Raw genomic sequence first — 22,231 nt, 5'->3', positions numbered from 1 at the left:
TTTAGGCCTATGCTAACAAGGTAACAGTATGAGGATCTGCCAGTCATCAGCTCAGCAAAACTGGAGCCAGTGTGGTGAAAGTAAAGAGAAATGGGTTATTTGGGAAAAAATGGGGGGTGATAAAGGGGAAGAACTTGAGAGGGGGAAAAAGGGATATAACATATGGCAAATGATAAAATCAGGGCTAATTAGCGGCACCCATTGGTCAGCCCCATGCCTGATCACCAAAGTTTAGAGCAGGACAATAAACCCACTGTTTCCACCATACTCATGTCTGGGTTACTTCCACAGTCAGGAGGGACTGGCTATGTTTTTCCTTGGCGTTGATGAAGGAATATTGGAAGTGCTCTTCTTAACATTGACAAGGGAACACTTGGAGGGTACCTCCTAATAACATCACCCCTTACTACTTAACACAGCCAGCTGTTTGTTTCATGCATGGGAAATTCTGCTTAGTACATCAGTATGTCTGAAAYAAATTCTTTATAGTAAATAAAAATACAGTTTTTGTGCAAAACCATGTTATTTCTATGTTATCACCTGGGACCACCAGTCATCATTCTAAAATAAAACCTGAAACTACTCAGGTAAAATCAGGATGAAAAGTTGTACTCACTAGGATAGAAGAATGGATAAACAATGCCATTACTGTTAATGTCATAAAGCAGAATAATGAAGCAAATACAAGGCAAGACGAATTTGAATAACTTTAATGCCTATTGGTCCTTCAGTCCAATTTTTTTTCACAATCTTGTGAAAATCTTGTAATAATAATTAAGAATTATAAATTTAAAAATTCCTATTTTTGTCTGTGAAAATTTTCAAAACAAGATAGTTTCCTCTTGGCTGTTTTCTTCTCAAAAATTTAATTAAATTTTAATTAAACAGTGATCTTGAAACCTAGTGTTACTTTATACTTTTGTCAAATATACATTTTGATCCAATCAATCATATCCTGTTGAGCTTCTTCAATATAAGGTTTATCCTGAGGTTTCATATCTTCTGGTTTCAGCTGTGCAAACCCATGAACTTGTCCAGGATAAACTTTAATTTTATATGCAACTTTACAGTACTGTTTCAGCTTCTCCTCCAGTAAGGTGATCTGTAAAAGAAAGCATTTTTCCATTATGTTGTGTTTTTTAAAGTTTGCCAAGCTTGCCATTTGTCACATCACTACATGTTTGCCTTTTCCCCACTGTCACACTTGAAGCACACTCTATTGCTGTTGATAAAAAAAAAAAAAAAACCACTTTGGAATATAATACTGGATTAGTTTTAAAAAGTACAGGTGAGTCTAAGAACCCTCAACAGGTACTGCAAAGATAGTTTGGTAAGTCTCATTGCCCTAAATGAACAGGTGCACTTCCATTCAGAGGCTTAAATATGGCTTGAAACTTAATTTTTAATTAGGTAAGGATCAGCATCTCAAGATCTCTGATCTTAAGATAATATATTGTCTAAATTTCAGTGATTCTCAGTCCAAAATATTCTGATTGGCCTAGTAATAAAGTTTAAGAAAACACAAGTTTTTTTAGTTTATTGAATAGCAAAAAGACCCTGCTCCTGCACAATCTTTTGATGTTAAGTACACGTGCATGCATGCGCACACACACACAGAGTACTAAACATATGATTAGGTTTCTGTATACATATATAGACACATTTTTGTGCTCATTTCAATTGGAAGGATTCTGTCTTACCATTCCACTATAACTATTTACGCACAGGCAGAAGCTGGAGTGAAATTCAGTGCCAGAGTTTAGGGGAGTGTTGCCAACTTCTGCGTATCTTAGATCTGTATCTATTTGTACAGAACATATAAAAACATTCCTGTACTACAAGTGCTACAGTCCCCATATCAAGCACTGAAAAGTTACAAAATAGGAAAATGATCACTGATTTTGCCTGTACAAGCTTAATTCTACTGACTATGCAGATTAGAGACAGTATTGTGATTTATTTCATTGTTCACATTATTTTTTTCACAGATCCCTTTATTACTGCAGAAAACAGCGTATTGAGGATTTTTTTAATAAGCTTAAGAATTTCCTTACAAAAACTATGAAGATAACATTGAAGTTTGAGAGAGAGAACTTGAGGAGAAAAAGGTATGGCTTCAATGTGTAACTCCATGATGGAAAAGATGTGTTTATGAAATGTGTGAGCCTGGATTCACCACAACAAGCGGACAGTGAATGAAGGATTTATTTCCCTGTACAAAGGAGCAGCATATTTGAGGTGTAAGTCCACATACTGAATAACACAGTCAAAAGTAAATATTGGTTGGCTTCTTCATTCCCAGAGTGTACTGCCAGTTCCCCCAGTTAGACCCTGTTACTACGCAATAAGCTRTTTTAGAGGTGGTATGTTATCATTGTCATTGGAGAGAAGGAATTTAAACATTGAAGAGGACTCCAGTTTCCTGTACACACATTTATTCAGCCTCTCTAATAAGCTTCTGATAGGGGCTATGTAGAAATATAGATGGCAATCAGGAGTCAAAACAGAGTCCTTAAGTTGCAATCATCTTAGTTGAAATTCATGACCACTTTTCTGACACAGTTCATTTAGACTTGTACCCAAAAGCAGTAAATCAGTGGGTCTATATCATTCAGAAAGTTCAGTTGCTAGGCTGAAATTATTTCTCTTCAAAATCCAGGTTCATATTCAGTGGTTTAAATCCACAGCAGTAGTATCCAAGTTTCTGATCTGTTTGACTCACACCAGTTGTATCTCACTGCTCAATTTCAAACTCCACTTGCCCAGCCTCTCAGAGACCATCACTAGTCTTTACTGCATTTCTCACCTCAAAAAAGAAGCCTTTGAATAACCTCGGCAAGATATCGTGAAGTGGAAATATAAGAAAAACAATCCAAACTGTCTGATCTTTCATATCAGAAAATGTTTTCTAGCAAGCTCGGATTTCTGCTATGTAGGATAGAAGAACTATGGGAAAAGAAAAATCATTTCCAGTACAACAACTTACCTGATCATAAGAAATAGTGTGGTCTTTCTCACCAAAAATGAAAAACGTGGGATTTAGTAAATTGTATCTTTCTTCAGAGTCCCTAATTATTCCTATAATGTATTTGAGAAAGTCTGTTAGTGAGGTAACATTCTCGCAAGATGAATGGCAAAATCAAACACAAAATTTCTACTTAGGTTTACTTCTTAAGTACATTTTTTAGATCAGGATAGTTTCTACTCCAATGGAGAGAAAAAAAAGCATTTGGAAAATATTTTCCCCACTCTCCAAGCACTAAAATCTGATTAGAAAATTTCAGTGAAAAAGGAAATAATTTTTTTCTAGTTTACACCAGCCTTAAATTTTGACAGCAATATAATGCAATATGGAAATAAATTATGATAATTAAAATCAGCAACTCACCTTTGAGTTGAGCATTTACAGAAATCATTACAAAGCAATAACTAGACTGAAAACTACATATAGTCATGTAAGTCCATGTAAGTGTTCATGTGTTCTACACTACCATAGAGGGACACCCCTGCGTTTAATTGAGGATTTTTCAGCATCAAGTGATGTACTGCCATTCCACCCCAGGAAAACCCAACGATACCAATCTTCTTTGCACCGCATTGTTCCTTTAGATACTTCAAGACAACATCAGCTTCCCTAAGACATATAAACAAAAGTGAACTAAGGAATCTATAGCAGAATCAACATTTGACAATCTAAAAAGTAAATTAAAAGCCATACGTGAAATTTTCTGCATCTGCACCCCAGATCATTTAAAACAAGAATCTAATTTCAACCCCAGATCAGTGTTTTCTGTTTTTTAAATGGGAGTTAACATAGCTGGTCCTAGTTTAGGGAAGTAGCCATACACAGGTGCAGGTACTTAAATACTTACCTGAATTGTCACCTGCTCCTCTGTTTCAAAAGAAGCAAATTTTTAATTGAATCACTTTGTCTAGGACAGGACAACTAAAGACAAGACATATCTGCAAGTAGAACAACACCTTGCATTATGGATTGTAGAAATAGATGAGCTTCACTGTGCTTTCTCTACTGAGTCTACCTATTTAGATAAGGAATCACCTGAATATGTCATTCCTGTTGTATGAGTTAATATTAAAAATATTCTCTCAAGCCCACATATGACAATAGCATATTAAATTAATAATTACTCAAAATTAAACTGTCAGTAACTGTAATGTTTAAAAAATAGGTATTGCAGAAAATATGAAAAGTGTTTTTAATGTACACTAGAGCAGGTCAAACTTTTAATGAATTTTTTGTTGCTAATTTYATAAGTCTCAATAGTTTTATCTTATTCATAATCTACAGAGTTGTCTGTCACTGAAATGTAAATGTAGACTGTATATATTTGTAACTAGATTTTCAAAACCCAAGTATATTAGTAGGGTTATCACAGGTTTGGTTAGACTGACAAAAAGAGCAGTTTGACAATGGCATCACCCATGATCTGCCTGTCTTCTAGGCTTGCAGCTGTGGGCTGCACTGTGAATGAATAGGCAGACTTATACAATTGGTTTGTTTGGTAGGGTGCTAAGTCATGTGTGCACTAACAGGATTCCTTGTGCTCTGAAAGAGCAACAGATCTGACCTGGGGGGCAGCTACATGTCAGCCCTCAGAAGACAATAAGCAGAGTGATAGATGGAGCAAATGATCCTTTCCAAATCCCAAGATAGTACCTAGAGCCACAGAAGAACCACCCAGAAAGAGCAGTCGTGTGTATGCAGCCAGCTTGCCCTGCTGTGAGGTGCTGCTTTTAACATTTCAGAGGCACACAAATTCCCCTTATTTGGTGCATGCTCTGTAAATTCAAGCACAAATATGCATCTTACCTGTCTACTTTCACAGGATCATGATCTTTCATCCAGTCAGCAAAGTCAGCCCAACGATCAGTAGTTTTCCAAGGTTCTTTCCCCTTGAAGAAGTCTGGGCAGATGGCTCTGTATGAGACATAGAACCAAGTCAACCTTCAGGTCCAAATGGGGAGAAACTATGTATGTCTAAATGGCTTTTAATCTCTTTTCTATTCCAGAGTACTCATCTACATGGTTGCTATCTGAATCATATTCTAATAATTCTATTCTGGTAATCAGCAGACCTAAAAATGTATGTCTTTCTATGGAAAAAAACACAAATGAATTCTCATTATTTCCATAGGCATACTTAATACAAAAGCAATGGGATTAAAAAAACCCTCTTGATTCTGTATAAACACATATTTATCTCTTGACTAGTAAAAGCTAAAGCAACTATTAGTATTGGTTGTACTCCAGAAGGTTTGGTTTTGAAAAGCTTATGCAACTTAGAGATACATACAGACATTTTTATTGTCTATCTTTTAATCACCCACAATGCCAGATAAGCACAAACACTGGCACTTCATGACTGTCCTTGTACCTTTTTGCTCAGTTAGCCATTTGTGATTGGTCAATTTTAGTAGCTTTGGTATAGTGGCCTCACGGGAACATCTCATTCCTTTGTGTTTTTATTCACTCAGATGGAAATGGTATGGTTGCCCTATGCGAATAGGAAACATCACATGCTATGCTTAACTTTGGGCCTGGTGACCTATTTCTTAAGAGGAAAATAGTAAAGACAGTTGCTTACATGTATCCGTGAACTGCAACTAAGTCAACTACGTATCTAATGTCTGGGAAGAGCCATCCAAATATATCATGAATCACAATCACAGCTTTGTCTGTGAAGAAAGATGGTTTACAAATATATGCCTTGATGTGCTCAATTTGTACTTCCTGTCCGAGGCACCTGTATCGAGATCTTTCTCCACTATCATATAGGAAAGGATCAGCCATTTTGAAACCTAAAAAAAAAAAAAGATAATCTGTTAATACAAGATTAAGGTAAATGGGCAAATGTGATCTGCAGAACATAGTTTCGTAACTTCTGTAAATAACTTTCACATCTATGTCTGAAAGAAGAAAGTAGAAAAACTCAAAAGCAATGTTCCAAAGCAGAATGGTTCTTAGTCTATTATATGTTATTGAGCTGAAAATGAAGAAAGTTCTAAAAAGTAAAGTTAAAAAATCATAAACAACACATATGTGTAGGTGCTGACTCTCATATCACATTTGTTTTGCTCTCATGTAACTCTRTCAACACTGGTGTGAAGCAGCTGCTTCAAATGTTATTTTCTCCCCAGACATATGGAGAGAATGACCAGTCGTGGCAGTCACATGTGTCTTCATACAGAATCACATGCTGATTGCACTGAATTATGTGATGGATAAGGACCACAGAATTCAACTGCTATAGTGTTCAGTGCTTCTTTCAGTGCTGGTTCCTGCTAGCTATATGTGCATTCAGTAGCAGCTACAGATCATCACAGCTGTTCTGGGACCCCATGTATCAGATGCARTTAGTGAACAGCTGCAATACTGCTTTGTAAATTAGGTTCCAAGGCCTTCCATATGCTCTCAAAAGGAAGTGCAAGAAAACAAGCAAATGTACAAGTCCCATTCAAAATATGTGAGTTTTCAGGAGAGTATTTGGTTTTGTCGCTTCTCCAGAAATAGCAGTTACAAATGACAAGACATTAGCAGTGCCAGAAAAATTAAAGTCAAAAGTAGTTCCCAATTTCTGTGCTTGGAACATGGAATGGACTCTGTGGAAAAAATAGAATGTGATCCTGTAATTAAAAGTGGTGTTATAATGCATCTGTGCAAGGAATCCAATTAAGTCTACAAGGCCAGTGTTAACTGTAGCATTTCCTAGCCATGTGCTGACTTTGAAACAGTTCTTGGGGACATGTACCCACACCCACATATACATTATGACTTTCTCAACTTCATAATTTCTATATCAGCCTATTACTTCTGCTTGAGTAGTAACATGAGTTTCAGAAAACTGTCTAGCCATCTTGGAAAGGTGAAAAATTCTGTTAAAAAGGTATACCTTCATCAGCTCTCCATTAACCACAGCAGCAGAGAACTAGGTCTCACCAAGTAATGGGAAAGCCTAAATAAAATGGACACATTGGGAACTGCGGTGCACACAGATTTAAGAACAGGGAGTCAGTCTTGCAGAGACTTTGCACAGTTTTCTTGTGCCTATACAACGCTTCCCAGCTTGCATAATTAACTGAGGCTCAATGACAGCATGAAGCCTTTTCTGTGCATTTATATTATGTTCTACCCAAGATAATCAGCCTTTCCAAAGTATAGTGCAGAGACACTGTTCTTCCTCATCCTCTGCCAACCCTGGGGCTGCTGTCATCAGGTCTGGCAGGGCTAGCACTGGGCTTGAGCAAATATGCCTGATTACTCCCATAACTCCTGGATATAGGAGTGTGGGGTGGAGATACAGGAACTGGATGAATGCAGCTCTACTGATTCTGGAATTAAGCTGCTTCAGAAATATCCATGAGATGAGTGATCTCATAATGTGAGTAATCCTGCAGGTAACTGAGGACTGATTACATCTATTAATTGTTCTCCCACCTTGCTCAACATCTGAATGTCAGGGTTAGTGCTAGGAAGCATGAAGTAGCCTGATCTCCAGGACTCAAACCTCCATTGTTGTGTCATCTTATGAAAGTGGAAGTTGTAACATGCCTGGGACAGTGTTTCCTGGTTTAGGTCCCTCATAAGAGGCCTGCAAACACTCGAGTGATCTGTTTATGCAGAAGTACTTTCTACCTCATTTCTCTTAACCTAAGATTAATCCGCTTGTTGAAATGTTAAGAGACTGCTTGGAGAATTCACAGGCATTCCCCAAAACAGCCAACTCCACTGGCTTCTCAGATGGCAGCCAGAATCTTACCTCACTAAGGTCTTTCATTCAGAAGGGCACAACCTGTGGTGTCCCCTTCAAGGAAGTAGTGTTTAGGAGGCATTAAGCTTTGCAATAGTTGTGAAACAGCCTACTGTATATATTTTGGTTGCTTCCCAGAAATCATTTCTTTGGTCTCTCCAGATTGATTCTTAGCCAGCTGGCTCTTCTCCAGGCACCAGGCTGTGAAGAATGTTAGTAAATAGTCAGCCACACCTGAGCGGCTTGCAAGTCTTTGATGGGATCCTGTTTAGTCAGAAACTTTATTTGTTCCCGCCCGCTTTGTTCCACAGAACATGGCACCGTAAAGCAACAATGCAGGATATTTCCTACCTCTCCTGTCTCACCTCATTCCTTCTTCCCACCAATCTTATCCATTACACTTTTCCTTTTCCTGCTTTCCCTGTGGCACAATTCCAAGCAGGCAGAACCTTTTCGCCTTTATACCCTGCTTCTCATCACTGAGCTCTAACACAGAGGAAACATGGGGCCTGGCAGAAAGCTAGGAACAGGCAAAACTGCTGCTAACAGGGCAAAAACAATGATATCCACAAGTCTGCTGTCACCCTGCTTGTTAAGAGAAGGCTTTCTTATAGCTTCCGCTTCTCACCAGTGCTTCCACTGTTCCTTGTTTCCTTGGGTTTCTCAATATCATTTAGCTCTTCTGCAATTAACATAAAAGCTGAAGAGAGCTATTTAGTATTATCACAAAGCAAAGGTGGGCTCCTTTGGGCTCTAGGACAGACCCAAACTACTCCTTTTTAGGAGGTAGCAAATAATATGGTTAAATCTTGCTGAATCTTAATTTTCAATGGAAAGAAACAAATTCTTTCCTGAGAGATGGGGATAACAACCTTTAAAACACAGCCATGTACTACAGGGAAAAAGATAATGATAAGAATAATTCCCACTTCTTAGAAAGTAAGTATGAGCAGGGGACCTCAAATTGCTTCACTTTTTGCTAGCACCTCAGGCTAGTGATGCCAAGATGTGACATCTCTGCCTTCTTTCCTGAGTCCAGTGATAACATTTTAACATTGAAATAAATTACTGCTGGGGTTTATGTGCTTCAATGGACCAAACAAGAAAAAGAATGGAAATTCATTACTATAAGAGCAAAAAAAAAAGATTATGGTCTTCTAATCTGATCTTGCTACTTCTGGACATAAAATGCTGCCCAGTAATTCGGACAGAAAGTGCCTAAACTGTGGCTGAAGTAGGATGTCTCTTCCAAAGTCAGACAGTCTTGAGTTAAAAGCTAGTAGTTAAACATACTACCTCCCTTGCTTATTTGTGCCAATGTATGATCACATTTAGAATGAAAAATGTGCTTTGAAATATAGAAGTTGCTGTCAGAAAGAAATAAGATAGAACAGAATCAGTGACAAAGAGGATGAGAGAGGGGAAGAAGAGAGAAACAACAGGCAGAAGCAGTTGTGTTCCCAAGGCTGAGCATCATTTCCTTCAGGTGTTGCTGGATGAAGACAACAGATGCCATTATTAAGGCACCTATAAAATAAAGATAATACCTAGGATAAAAAATAACTATTTCAGTGTTCAACAAAGCCATGGACCTGTGCACACAGTGGGAAATATGCTGGAAATCATGGGGTGTCCTCAGAACTGCTGCTGTGCCACAGCTCACAGCAGACATTCAAAATGAAATTCAGTCTTTCCCAAAGTTGACACCCTTTATCTACACCTTATCCACTCCTTAATACTTGTCTTTGTGCAGCTGTTTAATGAAACCAAAATAAAGGTCTTTCTTTAACAGAGTGATTTTTTCCTGCAATGTTTAGTGCATTTTCAAAGAGATATTTCTAATTGCTTAGCAATTTCAGATTTCTCCCATTCAACACAGTTAAAAGTACTTAGTCTTTCTCTGCTGCCAACTCCATCTTTGTGGACCAGTTTGCCATCACATACCTGGAGTACTGGATTCTGTTTTAGCCCAGCTCGCTGCTTCTGTTCAGTGAGATGCCAGCTATATTTCTCTAAACACAAAAAGAAGAAAACCAGTTCTGCTGACAGTGTTGCTCCTCCTGCTGCTGCCACCCATACAGTTCCCAGATGTTGTTAAACTCTTGTGTGAAATTTGGTATCAGGAGTTGAGGAGGAGTACTCTAGTCATCCAGACAGAAAGGGGTGGAGACAGATCATGCAGAGAGGCAGGGTTCAGAAGACTCCAAATCAATTGCCTTTTACTCCACCTTTTATTATTTATTATTTCAAGAGTTTAGAAAGCAAGATGCACACTGATATTTGCTAAACTGCACTTACATTTTCATGTCTTTAAAAATGTGTAATTCCTAACAAAACAGTATGGGCAAATTGAAAGGAAGACTGCTCAGACTTCTTATCAACACACCTCAGTTTTCTGGTAAAATTTCCCTTCCAGATCTGTGCAATACAAAGCAAATTATGTGTGTGATGTAGCTATTTAAGATACTGGAGAACCTTTGGACCTCAGCATTTATAGCTGAGACATCTAGCATCAGTTGTGTATTTCCTGATGCATTGTTAAGTTCAGAGATGCATTTTCTTACAGTATGTTCATGCACTTTTATTGCCAAAATAATTGTCTTTAATGGAATTTGTGCTGAATTAAGATGAATCTTTCCAGGCAAACTTAGAGCCTAAAAAATTTACAGAAGTCTCCCCAGCACACAGATTAAACCTATTTGAGCCACACCCACAAGTATTCCCAACAAGTCTAAAAGTGTTCCAGGTAACTTTTGATTAGACTTGCTTTCAACAAGTTAGAAACCTTTGACTCTGAGCTGGTTATTACTGATGGTGACTCGCTGAAATTTTCCATTCCCATTTCTGTAATGGCTTTGTATGCAAGGACCATTAGCTTAGCCTTTGGATTGATGTCTACTGTGTGTTTAATTTTCTTTTAGCGTGTGTGTGCGCGTGCGCGCGTGTGTGTGTGTGTATGTGCTTGTGAGTGTGCAGGTGTGTGCATAGATGTTGGGAGGGGGAGAAAAGAAAGAGACAAAAGAGCTCAAAGAAAATTGCAATGTTATTTCAAAGAAATGGTCAATAAATAAATTTTCATCCTAACTGTATACAACAAACAAGTCCCTGAATGGCTCTGTAGATCTTAAGCAGTACTTTTTGTGGTAGTGACCACTTTGCAATTGAGAACCATGTAATACGGGTGATGGTTGGTTTCAGTGCGCCCAAACATTAGATGTGCACAATGTGGATGTCTATATATCAGCTACATGTCTAGACTCCCATAGTTGTCATTAGGATTTAGGGTATGATTCACATTCCACAGGCATCCTCTGTAGGATGAAATGGACAGTCCCTTAGATACCACCAACTGTACTGATCAGATCATCACTGATTTTAATGTCAGCCTAGCAGAGTCCTATGGTAGAAACCAAGGAACAAGCTTAAACATGTCCCATTTACCTTCGCCTGGTACAGTATTTGGAGTGCTGCTGGTAGCAACAGACTTGTCAGAAAGTTGAAACCATAACAAATGCTGTATTTATGTTGTAAAAAACCTGTTCAAAGCGACCTGATGAGTGATGTTGTGCTTGCAGCCTCAGCCTACAGATGCTACAGACAAGGGAAAAGGGATAGTGAGGTTCGCCCTCACCTGTAACAAGAGATTGCCATGGTTTTGTGGGCAATAGCAGCCTTGCAAAAGGGTTACTGCTGCTGAGGGTACCTCGTAGTGGCAGCCAGCAGGAGGCTAGTGGAGAGGCTAGTGGGAAAGGTTAGGAGAGAGTCATGGTTGGATAGAGGACAGAACGCATCTGCTCTGCAGGGTCAACTGTAGTGCCAGTAAGCATTCTGTGCCCAGTACAGGATCTGTGCTTAGCACCTCAACAGAGAATAAAAGGTGTCCTGTAGGACTTGATATTTGGCTAACAAACTTGAAAGGAGTGTGGCTACAGGAGGGGAGCATAGCTAGTCCATCTCACACAACTTCATGAGGAAGAGAAGGCCTAATTAGTACTCTTGTAATTTGGAGATGTGTTTGTATTTCTTGTTTTCATGTTACTCTTTTCCCTCCGTGCAGTAAAATGCTGTGTGACTAAACTCATCTATTGAGTCATCATTTGTGAGTGAAGAAATATAGTTTAACAATCTGATTTAATTTTCCAGGTTTCTGGCTTGAGGCTCTAGTCAGTGTTTGAATAAAGACCCTTGGAAATTGAACCAGCTGTTGTCACTGCAAATCCTGGTGGGAGGACTGAATGTACAGATACTTTCACTGTCATCAATGGAAAACTAGTTTCACACTTATGATTTTGTTCTTTACCATTTACCTAGCATTGTACTCTGGAGTTCATGGCTGCCCTTGCCTGGAGCATTACAAAAATCTCCAGGAATTCTCTGATTTTGCTAGTAGTGAAACATATCCCCACTCCTTCCCACGCTTTTCCTGTGTTCAAGAAAGGTTCAGAAATCTCTCATCTGTGGGAATGATCTTATCTGCTTCATCTGGTGAGGAGCTGATGGGCACTGCTCATTCTCTGCACCAAACAGAGCAGCTACAATTCCTCATATAGCACCAGGACCTGGGCCCTGGAGATTTCTTGTTCTTTATTATTAATCTTTACATCTTTCTCCAGACTTCCACTTCCCTGTGCTTTTATTTGGTTCTAAGACTGAATCTGTCATCACCTCTCACCTTCAGCCATCTCCTTCTTGCATTCACCCTCTTTCCTGGCTTCCCATGCCATCTCTGCTCTCCCATCTTTCTGTCCTTTTAATTCCATCTGTGTATGTTATTTGAAGCCTCCAGTTTCAACTTGTTTCAATGTTGTCCCTTTGAGTGTCCATTTGAGTGTCCCACTTTCCTTTTGGGTAGACAAGAGTCAGCCCTCAGATCATACAACTTCTTTTCTCCCTAAAATAGAAATTATGGCTCTGATCACAGGGACAGAAGGATGATGTGCAAAGAATGTTTTAAATATTTATGTTCCTGATTTGCTTGTTGGCATGTAAAGTAAGGTAACCTAACAGCTTTTGGGTTTCTCATGCTTGGTTTGGATTAATTGTTACCTAAAATAAATAATGAATGTTTAGTCTCAAATTTCCTATTTTTGCTGAAAGACCTTGTGGGAATCGAAGAGGGTGTGTTTTGTGAACTTTATAGAAAAAGGGTGGAGTGTAACTTTAATTACACTAAAGCAATAAAAGGAAAACTTTTTAAATTGTGTGGGTGACATGCAAAGAGGCGTATTAAAATTACCTACACTGTCCAGGTGTTTTTCTAAATTATTAAGTGGCTCATCACTTTATTTAAAAAGGCTTCTACTGGAATTTCAGTACAAGGCACATGGTTCCAAGTATTAATGAATATTAACAGCAAAATCTGGGGAAAATGGTACAGTTTTGGAGAAATAGCTCTATGACATTAATAGGCACCCAAGATCAGAGGCAGCATCATTGTTGCACTGAACACAAATAGAGTTAGGAGCAAGTCAGTAGAATTGAGATTACATAGATATGGATAATTACATAGATTAAGGGCTTAGTTCCTCATCTATAAACCTAAACGTCTATTTTTTTGCATGACAWAAGAAACATCTAATTTATTTCTTAACAAACATTTTGTCTTTCTCTAAAACTACAAGAAATTAGAAAAAAGTTTCTTTCAGTTATCTGACTTTCAAACTATTACCTTCAAGGATGAATTTATTCCACGTATTTAGTCATTGAAAGAATCTCTGCCCCATAAAGTTTTGTTTTAAAAGTATATATGCTTGGTCTGTTTTGTTCCAGGGCACAAGCCCTCTTTTCTTTTTTCTATTCTTTTTTTTTTTTTTTGGTATGTGTTGTCTCCTTAAACAATATGCATCTAATGCCCATTTTATATTTCAGGAACCTACTGGGATTAATCAGCTGAAAGGGAGGTCACTCTGTTTGCTTGTAATTGAGGGCCTGTTTACTCTGAGATATAAACATGATTTTAGTCTTCAGTATAAATAAATTGCCTTGGACAAAAAGCTGCACTTTGTGCCAGTAGACTTTACCCCACTTTTCAGAAGAGCCAACATTCATGAGTAGAAAACTGGCTTCTCCTTCTGTAAACGCCCAGTATGCACTTGAACAGTTTGATTTGACTGAGATAGATTTTCCAAGAGATCCTTCTTAAAGCCAAGAGGTTCCCAAAATTTCCACTTATATATGATCCTCCGTAGGCTATACATCTTCTAGATGAACATTCAGGCTTTTTCTTCATAAGTGGAAAAAGGGGAACTTTTGGCTACTATTACTGACAATTGAACAATTCTGACAAAGATGCCTATATTAAATTAGGGTTTCAAAGTCCAAAGTTTTAAAAAAGMTTTACAGGAAAAAATTCCTTCTTCCTATGTTTGCTCATCTTGAAAAGTCCTGTTTTGCAAACATGTCTACATATTGGTAATCTTGGACTGAATCCAGGCAGGCTTGGACTGTATCCCACAAAGCAATATAGATGCCCAAGTCCAACATCAAAGCAGCAAGTTTAAAGAAAGTGAATAGGAGAGTTTCTAATTACATTACCATATGTAAAATCAATTCAGAACAATCAAGATACTTTTTTAAACACACTTGCAGAGAGCACATGTTCTTACCCTTTCTCTAAAGTGAAATTATGAACTTTAGCCTAGCCTAAAAAAATTACATCTCAATGTACTCCTACAAATTGTTGAGCCTGTGGTGAGAGTGAGGGTACTTACTCTACAGTCTGTACCAGTTCAGCAAAAACAATTTCTCAGAACCCCTTAGSATAAACTAAAGTAACATAACAGAAAATCTCAGGAGAAAGGACCCAGGCCATGCAGGGGCCAGCCCACTGTGTTTTTTCTGATCCCCCACCCCCCACACACATATAGGCAAGGTATATCACATATGGAAGGGAACATTTGAACCACAGAGTCCAGGGAGACTGCAGTCACTGTCCACCCTGTCTAGTTCACAGAGTATATCTACTGCATGTGCTGTCAAACATCACTGTGTGGAAGAAGTTATTTCCCACTGCCAACGTGGACAGTTAAACCTTCTCTAAAGCTTATTTGTACTGGAAAGCAGCTGTGCCAAAGAAGGGTAAACTCCCAAACTCACTGTTCCACAACCTGTTTGTGAACTAACAAGTTTCAAACCAGAGGTTTCAGCATGAAGAAAAGCATGAGCTTAAGCAGGAAACGTCAAGGCTTTATCAGATTTGATCTTAGAGGGCTGATGTTATAACCTCCAATCTTGAGAATTTCCTGCATGCTGCTTCTTTCTGTTCTGAAACAAATGGACCTCAGGTGCCTGACRGACCCATGGAGAGGCCTCAGAAAACTAACAAGATATGGGCTGTGAGGCAAAAAGCTTAGGGCCACCTTACTGAATCATTTGCAAGGTTCCTCTCTCAGGTCCTTTGACTTTCCCTTTTTCCCACAGGAAAGTATACAGATGGTGGCTTGTCTGTGCTTGACAGAGCAGCTACGATAAGGCAGACCCCTTCCAGAACCTTACTGTTATTGCAGCTGAGTCCTCAAGCCAAGCTTGTCTGTTCATTATAGCCTGTTCTCCTGGTTCAGAAGGAAAAACAAAACAAAACCTGAAACCCTTCACCACCAAGCTGAAATTAAATCTCCAGTCACCTGCCTTTCTTCAAAGAGACCAACAGTATGCATCACAACATGCCAGCTTCCCCAGAGCACTCTGCTTGCATCTAGGTTTGTTTGGGGAGCTGAGATCCATTTCTTCAAATGAAATCACTGCTTGCTTCTCCCAAGTAAGCCCTCAGCAGGTTTCCTTTCCTGCTTGTGCAAACATTCCCATAAGCCCAGGCACAAACAGTGAGCAACTTCTCCAGGGCATGGATGATCTTCAACCTAGTTAACTGGATAAAGAGGAGGAAGGAAAAAAGGGAAATTAGCCATCTTCTTCCAAAAGGAATTTACAATTTGTCTCTAACATCATGTACTCTCATGAGAGTGTGACAGACTGACATTCATGGGATACAGTTTTCCCAAATGTCCACACTAAAAATAAATCTTGGATATAATGGAGACAGGAATAACCATGTGGGAGAAGGCTTGGATAGGCTGGTCCTGACAAAAGAATCCAGGCCTTTCTACCCAAGACACATGCCCCAGTATGGTCTTGCAGATTGAACATAAACATACCACATCAGAGATCCATGTTTAAGCTCCTGTTCCACTACTCACATTCATGAAGGGACTGCCCCACCTGGGGCTGGGAGGAAGGTGTTACTCTCTTGGCTACTTATTACTCTCGCTGCTCTGGGAGAGCTTGCATCTGTATAGCCACTTACATTTTTGTTCAAATGTGAATCAGAAGTCTGGTTCCTCTCATTCTAATCAGATACCAGTATACTATCAGCTATTCCAACGCTCCCTCTCTGGTTTTAAGCAGAAATCAGTGCCTGCTGCTGATCTCTTCTCCTGAAATTTCTTCAAAAGTGCCATCAAAACTGAATTTTGATTAGGTTGATTTTTCTGGTGATACATATTTATTATTAAAAAAAATTAGAGGAATCATTTCCTCAGAATTAAAACCTATGGTTTAGCCAAGCACAGCCATTTCTACATATCATACAACAATCATGGTAAGTTCTTTTCTCTAAGAAAAGACATAAATGCCAATATTTGCAAACTTAAAACTCTGAGGGCTAAATGAATTCCTCAGGACAACTACATATTCATGTGAGCTGAGAGCAAACAGTAAGCATGGCATGAGTCAGAAAAACAGCAATGAGACTGCACATTCCTCAGTCAACTTGTGAATGATGCAAATGAAAAGTCAGAAATTAAACAACTTCCTGCCTTTGCATTTGCAATTAAGGCTATTCATTACCACAAATGATACTTTTGTAACAAGGTCTGTTGTAACTTTTTTACTTTGATGGGATAAAAAGGTTTTGTGAAGGCTGGAAAACACCTATTTTCCCTAAATGCAAGCTAGATTCTGCACATTTCACCTGGGTACAGTTCACAATGATATTTAGTATGTTATGTTCATCTTTTAGGCAGTCGAAGTACTGACTGTCATGTTGCTTACTCCTGGGCACCTCCCAGAGAGTCTGCAGACTTCAAAGACTGTTAGAAATTCTTTATATTCTTTAGACAAGACATCTTTGAAGAACTCTTCTTTCCACATATCTCCCAACAACAGCTGAAAGCCAACAATTATAATCTCACTGTCACAATCATAACCCTCCTATCTCTTGTACTAAGTGCCTCTTCATTCCCCTTTTACAAAGGGGAAAAGAAACTTTTTTTTTTTTTTTCTGAATGAGACAGTCCAGCTTGTTGTCTCCAGATTTAAAAAAGGACATGACTGAGTTGCTGAAGAAGACAAGCTCAAGCCAAGCTCAGAAGAGCCAAGCCAGCACAGGTCCCAGTCTACAATGCAGTCCACTTTAGTCAAGGCCCAACTCATTTTACTCCCTGAACTCCATGAGGGATTTTGATTTGTCCATGGACAAAATCATCACTAATTACAACATGAAAATTGTGTCTATACATTGGTTTTAGGATAGACATACAGGTGGATGAAGATTTGCATCTTTCAACTTCCAACTTTGATTAAAATATAATCATACTAAATTATTGAAAAAGAATAGGCCAAGAATCTTACTGAGTGTCTGTGATTATATGTGACACTAAAGTGCAGAACACTAGTACATACCTTTAAGGAGTAGACAGACAGATTAATATAGCATCTAGAATATGGTAGCTAAAGAAAGTGTGAATGATGTAAATGCAGATGAAAGACTTGCTAAGGTGTAATTATATTTTAATAAATTGTTTGTTGCTCTGCATTTTATAAATATGGGTTTTCCAAAGGGACAAACTAGATAGCTCTGGATCCCCTCTCTCTTGACCTACTTGTATTCCTCCTGTAATTGCAGGATAAATGCTGTTAGTGAGAACACATCAATTCACAGATGCATGCTGCTAAGTAGGACTGTGCCGATGTGCTGCCAGATTAGATCTGATCCTTTATGCCTAAATTAACAACAGGATCCTTGAATGAGAACATTTAGTGTGTCACTGTTGGAGCCCTCACGCACCCCTATGTGCAAGTGCCCCCTGCCGAGATCTCCACAGGGAACTAAAGTCTTTCTCCTTCTTCCTGACTTTGGAGTGCTTGATACAGCCATGAGGATATTTTACCAGGTAGTATTTTGCGCTTCCTGTGTTTCAGTTTGCACCTGTTGCCACTTGTCCTGTCACTGGGCACCACTGAAAAGTCTGGCTCTGTCTTCTTTACACTCTCCCTTCAGATATTTATACACATTGATAAGATCCCCCCTCAGCCTTCTCTTCTCCAGGCTAAACAGGCCCAGCTCTCTCAGCCTTCCTCATATGAGAGATGCTCCAGTCCCTTAGTCACCTTGGTGGCCATTTGCTGGACTCACTCCAGTAGCTCCATGTTTCTCTTGTACTGGGGAGCCCAGAACTGGACCCAGCCCTCCAGGTGTGGCCTCACCAGGGCTGAGTAAAGGGGAGGTAGCACCATGCTCCTGCCTGGTCCCAGAAATGCTCCCTTTTCATTCTCAGTCAGACTCTCTCCAAAGTCTCTTACCACCTCCTGGGGCTGGAACAGAAGTGCCCTCTTGTGGCACACATGAAGCACCTTCACCTCCCTCGATCTGCCCACGCCCTGCTCCCCAAGTTTCAGTTGCTGCAAAGCATTTTAACTGCACACAGTCTAGGCCAACAAGAAGAGAAGGGTCGCCCAAAACATCCTCTGTCTTCACAGCCAGTTTTGTTGCACTGCCTTTGTATTGGGCTGCAGCCATTCAGAGGATGGCTCAGGCTGTGGCAGGAGGGACAGTGACACCACAATAAAAGTGGGTAAGGGAATGGACCAGGGTGCTAAGCCCATAGGCAGTTCCTCAGTCAGCATGTGTGAAATGATGTAGGCTAGTCCATCCCAGATAGAGGCCTTTGCATTTGCTTTTGTTGAACTTCATGAGATTCCTGTCAGCTGATTTCTCCAGCATGTCTTCTTTCCTCTGAATAGCAGCCGAACCCTCCAGCATATCGCCTTTCCATCAAATTCAATATTACTCACAAACTTTCTGAGGGTGTATTCCCTCTTATTGTCAAAGTTATTAATTAAGACATTGAACAGTATTGGCCTCTGAATCAATCTCTGAGGGATACCACTAGTAACTGGCTGCCAGCTGGACTCTGTACCGCTATCACAGTTCCTACAGCTCAGCAGTCCAGCCTTTTTTCCAACCACCCTGTAGTCCACCCTTCTGATACATCTGTCCTACACAGATGGCTACACAGATATTATGGGAGACCATGTTGAAGCCCTTCCTAATGTCAAGGTAAACACATCCACTGCTCTCTTCTCATCCTCAAATCCAATTATCCAGTTATCATAGAAGGCAATCAGATTGGTCAAACTTGATTTGCTCTTAGTAAATCCATGGTGGCCTAAATACCTTTCCGTCCTTCATGTACTTGGAATTGACTTCCAGGCAAATTTGTTCCATAATCTTCCTGGGGACTGAGATTAGACTGATTGGCCTGTAGTTCCCTGGATTCTCCTTCTTGACAGTGAAGATGGGTTTGACATCTGCCTTCTTCCAGTCATCAAGAACCTCCCCGTTACCAGTTCTTGACTTGTTCCGGTCTCTCTCCTAGCCTCTCTTCTCCCAGTTGCCTGTACACATACCTCCCCACTCTCCACATTTTTCTTGGCTGTGCTGTTCACCATAATCCTTTCACCATGCTTTGAACCTGTACAGCTCCTGGCTGTCCTTTCCATGTTCCTACACAGTAGGACCCCAGTATAGAAGGAGAAATTCTATGTGCCCAGCTTCAGCTTACTCCCAGCAGGAGTGAGTTTGAGGGAGGAGGAGACAGCTGTCCATGAGCCTCCATTTTCCTTGAAGTGACTGTGAGGTTCAGACCACCCAGAGAACTCCCTGCCCTTAATTGTATACATTCTTCCCTACTCTGCCATATAAGCAGGGTCAGGAAGTGGTTTGGAGAGCCAGAATTATAAGACAAACACAGAGACAATGCATTCTCTCAAGAGGTTATGGATCATGTGGAGACCCCTGCTTTCCTTTCTGTAGGATGATCAGTGAGAGATGAGGAGAAAGGGAACCAAATCTGAGGATCTAGGGAAAAATGGAAGAGAAGGAAAACCTGACTTGCCACCATGAATCTAAGAGTCCTGACTTTAAAATTTGGTACATGTTTCAGACACCAATTTGTGTGCTCAGAGCTCAGCTGATGATAAATCAGAAAATACAGGCTCTGAGAAGACTCTTACTTCTAAATTAGGAACTCTTCTAAACAAGGGATGTTTCCAGATGCTCTCCTTTGAAAAGGATAGATTCCAAATAGGCTTGTTCACGGGAGCTGAACAGGGACATTAAGCTGGGCTGTTCAGATCCTCTTCAGATCCTCTGAGGACAAGTCCATGAGAAAGAGATAACACGCACTGACATTCATCTGTGTATCAGGGTCATGGTGAGATGACTCCTTCTTTAGCACCTTGACCACAGGCTGAGGTCCTGGCAGAGGCCCAACTGACATCACCACAACATTCAAAAATATGTAGAACAAAATGTTTAATTGATCCACAAAGAAATGTGGATCCAGAAGAGCCAGGAAAATGTGGGGTTTGGGTAGTAAACGTGCTTGATTTTCCATCAGCCAGTCACCCGGCTAAAAATCCATTCACCCAGACCAGCATTTTGTTCACTTCTTTAGAAGTCCAAAACATTAAGTGACTTCTTCACTGTGTTCTCCAAACCTACAGTAAAGGCAACACTTCACAGTAAACAAGACATGGGATAGAAACTGAAAGAGGAGGGCTGCACAGAACAGCAAAGAGTTCATAGATACCTAAGTTCGGAAAATCACATAGGCTTGAGTACAGATTTCATGTTATAGACAGGTAGTAAAAAACAGATTGAACAGATATAGAAACTTTCCTGTGGAACCCTTTATCCCTTTGCCATTTCCATCTGGAAGCTTTGTCTGAGAAGGAACAGTGTTTCAGTATGAGAACAGAGAGACAATCTCTCTACTTTCATTTTGGATGCCTGGACTTTGCATCATCCACAATAGCTAATGCCTCCATGCTTCCAGAAAATGAAGAAGTTTTATTCATAGTTTTCTCTGAAATTAACAACTTCTGTTGTTTGCAGCTGCAATGAGGAGTGGGATCCTAGGCTAGGGTCTGAGGCTTGAAGCATGCCAGGACCTGACAGGATACTGCTGTTCTAGCATACTGGTGCCAGCTGCTGTTTTACAAAGATGCCCAGTGTGACCAATTAGGCTGCTTCTTTTCCCATGGCTGGTCAAAGYCTTGTGAAGAGGCACAAACACCTTCTCTCTGCCCACTGCAAGTCCCAGTGCAAGGCTTGGGAGCACAAAAGCATTCCACAGGAAAAAGGCAGAGTTATTTTACAAAGGCAAAATGTCTTTTTTCCTCAGCCTCATTTTCAAAAACAGTTTAAACATTTGGCAATTGTTATCCAAGGATTTTCAGTCTGAGTTAGGTATTCACTAAGGAAAATTTCAAGCTAGGTGGTGACAATTTGATAAAGGTATCAGAGGTGAAAAGAGAGTATTAGCATAGCCCTAAGTCTTCCCAATAACAAGAGAGAGTAAAATTCTCATCTGACACTGCTGGGATGAGCTGTGCTTAAGAGTGGATGGGAAAAGTTTAAAGTAACTGTACATAAGATATGGAAAATGGTTACCAAGTGGAGAAAAGGGGAGGAGCCCATTGATATTACTGCCTTTGCAGATACATTTGACTTGAGCTGGATGAAGATTTATCAAGGCTTTCCTTTGACTGCTTGGACATGTATAATTAATCTATTCAATACTGAAGACACATTAAATCAAAACTGAACAAGACGATACCTGCTGGTATATAGACCACCAACTATCCTGCCAGGAATGAAGCAATATAACACTGTGAGCAGAATAAATTTGTTACTTGCAAGTTGCAACTATTACTTGCTAACTGGAATTCTTTCCACCTACCTTCATATTCTCTATCTCCTTCTCTCCAGAACTATTAAACAAATTAAGAAAAGGAAACCACTATACTCACCCACCCCTTAAAGCACATTTCAGTTGCACAGTGCATTGTGCCTCCTCTGAATTTCTCATCTTTCAGGGTCCCAGGTAGCTAATCACAAGCAGCCTCCAGAACACAAAGAAACTTCATCTTCTCAACTCTCTACAAATCCCAAATTAACAAACCAGATTTTCTGAAGCTGTCATGAAGGTGGTTGCTAACATTATTGCAGCTGTCAGTTTTCAAAAGAGGAAAGATATTCTGATCTCAATAAGTAAGATTAAAAAAAATTGTTTTACATTACACCGTGAAACATCACCACAAATATTTAGACCCAAATTTCAGTGCGATTCTCTTGCCATATGGAAACAAACAAAAGCTAGGATTTACGACCACATTCTCGGTGT

General features: G+C 39.7%; 1 protein-coding gene across 1 annotated transcript; it reads right to left on the bottom strand.

Moving 5' to 3' along the window:
• Positions 1 to 922: 922 nt before the first annotated feature.
• LOC112966060 (carboxymethylenebutenolidase homolog) lies at positions 923 to 5,812 on the bottom strand. The gene is made up of 5 exons (XM_026065739.1): positions 5,607 to 5,812; positions 4,832 to 4,939; positions 3,492 to 3,634; positions 2,987 to 3,078; positions 923 to 1,102 (listed from the first exon to the last, which is right to left on the bottom strand). Exons 1-5 carry the CDS (start codon positions 5,810 to 5,812, stop codon positions 923 to 925), a joined length of 729 nt encoding a protein of 242 aa, XP_025921524.1.
• Positions 5,813 to 22,231: the final 16,419 nt, after the last annotated feature.

The sequence above is a fragment of the Apteryx rowi genome, unplaced genomic scaffold (genome assembly GCF_003343035.1).
Source record: "Apteryx rowi isolate R43461 unplaced genomic scaffold, aptRow1 scaffold_1027, whole genome shotgun sequence".
In the NCBI taxonomy this organism is placed as follows: domain Eukaryota; kingdom Metazoa; phylum Chordata; class Aves; order Apterygiformes; family Apterygidae; genus Apteryx; species Apteryx rowi.
Note: the sequence above shows the minus strand (reverse complement) of the source record. Positions and strands in the feature narration are given on the sequence as shown.

Bases quoted from the DNA above. Each gene is read 5' to 3' on its own strand.
- LOC112966060 (XM_026065739.1), bottom strand. From the start codon at position 5,812: ATGGCTGATCCTTTCCTATATGATAGTGGAGAAAGATCTCGATACAGG. The intron at 4,940-5,606 runs GTAAGCAACTGT...TGTCTCATACAG, and splicing joins GTTGCAGTTCACGGATACAT to AGCCATCTGCCCAGACTTCT. The intron at 3,079-3,491 runs GTAGTGTAGAAC...AATACATTATAG, and splicing joins CGCAGGGGTGTCCCTCTATG to GAATAATTAGGGACTCTGAA.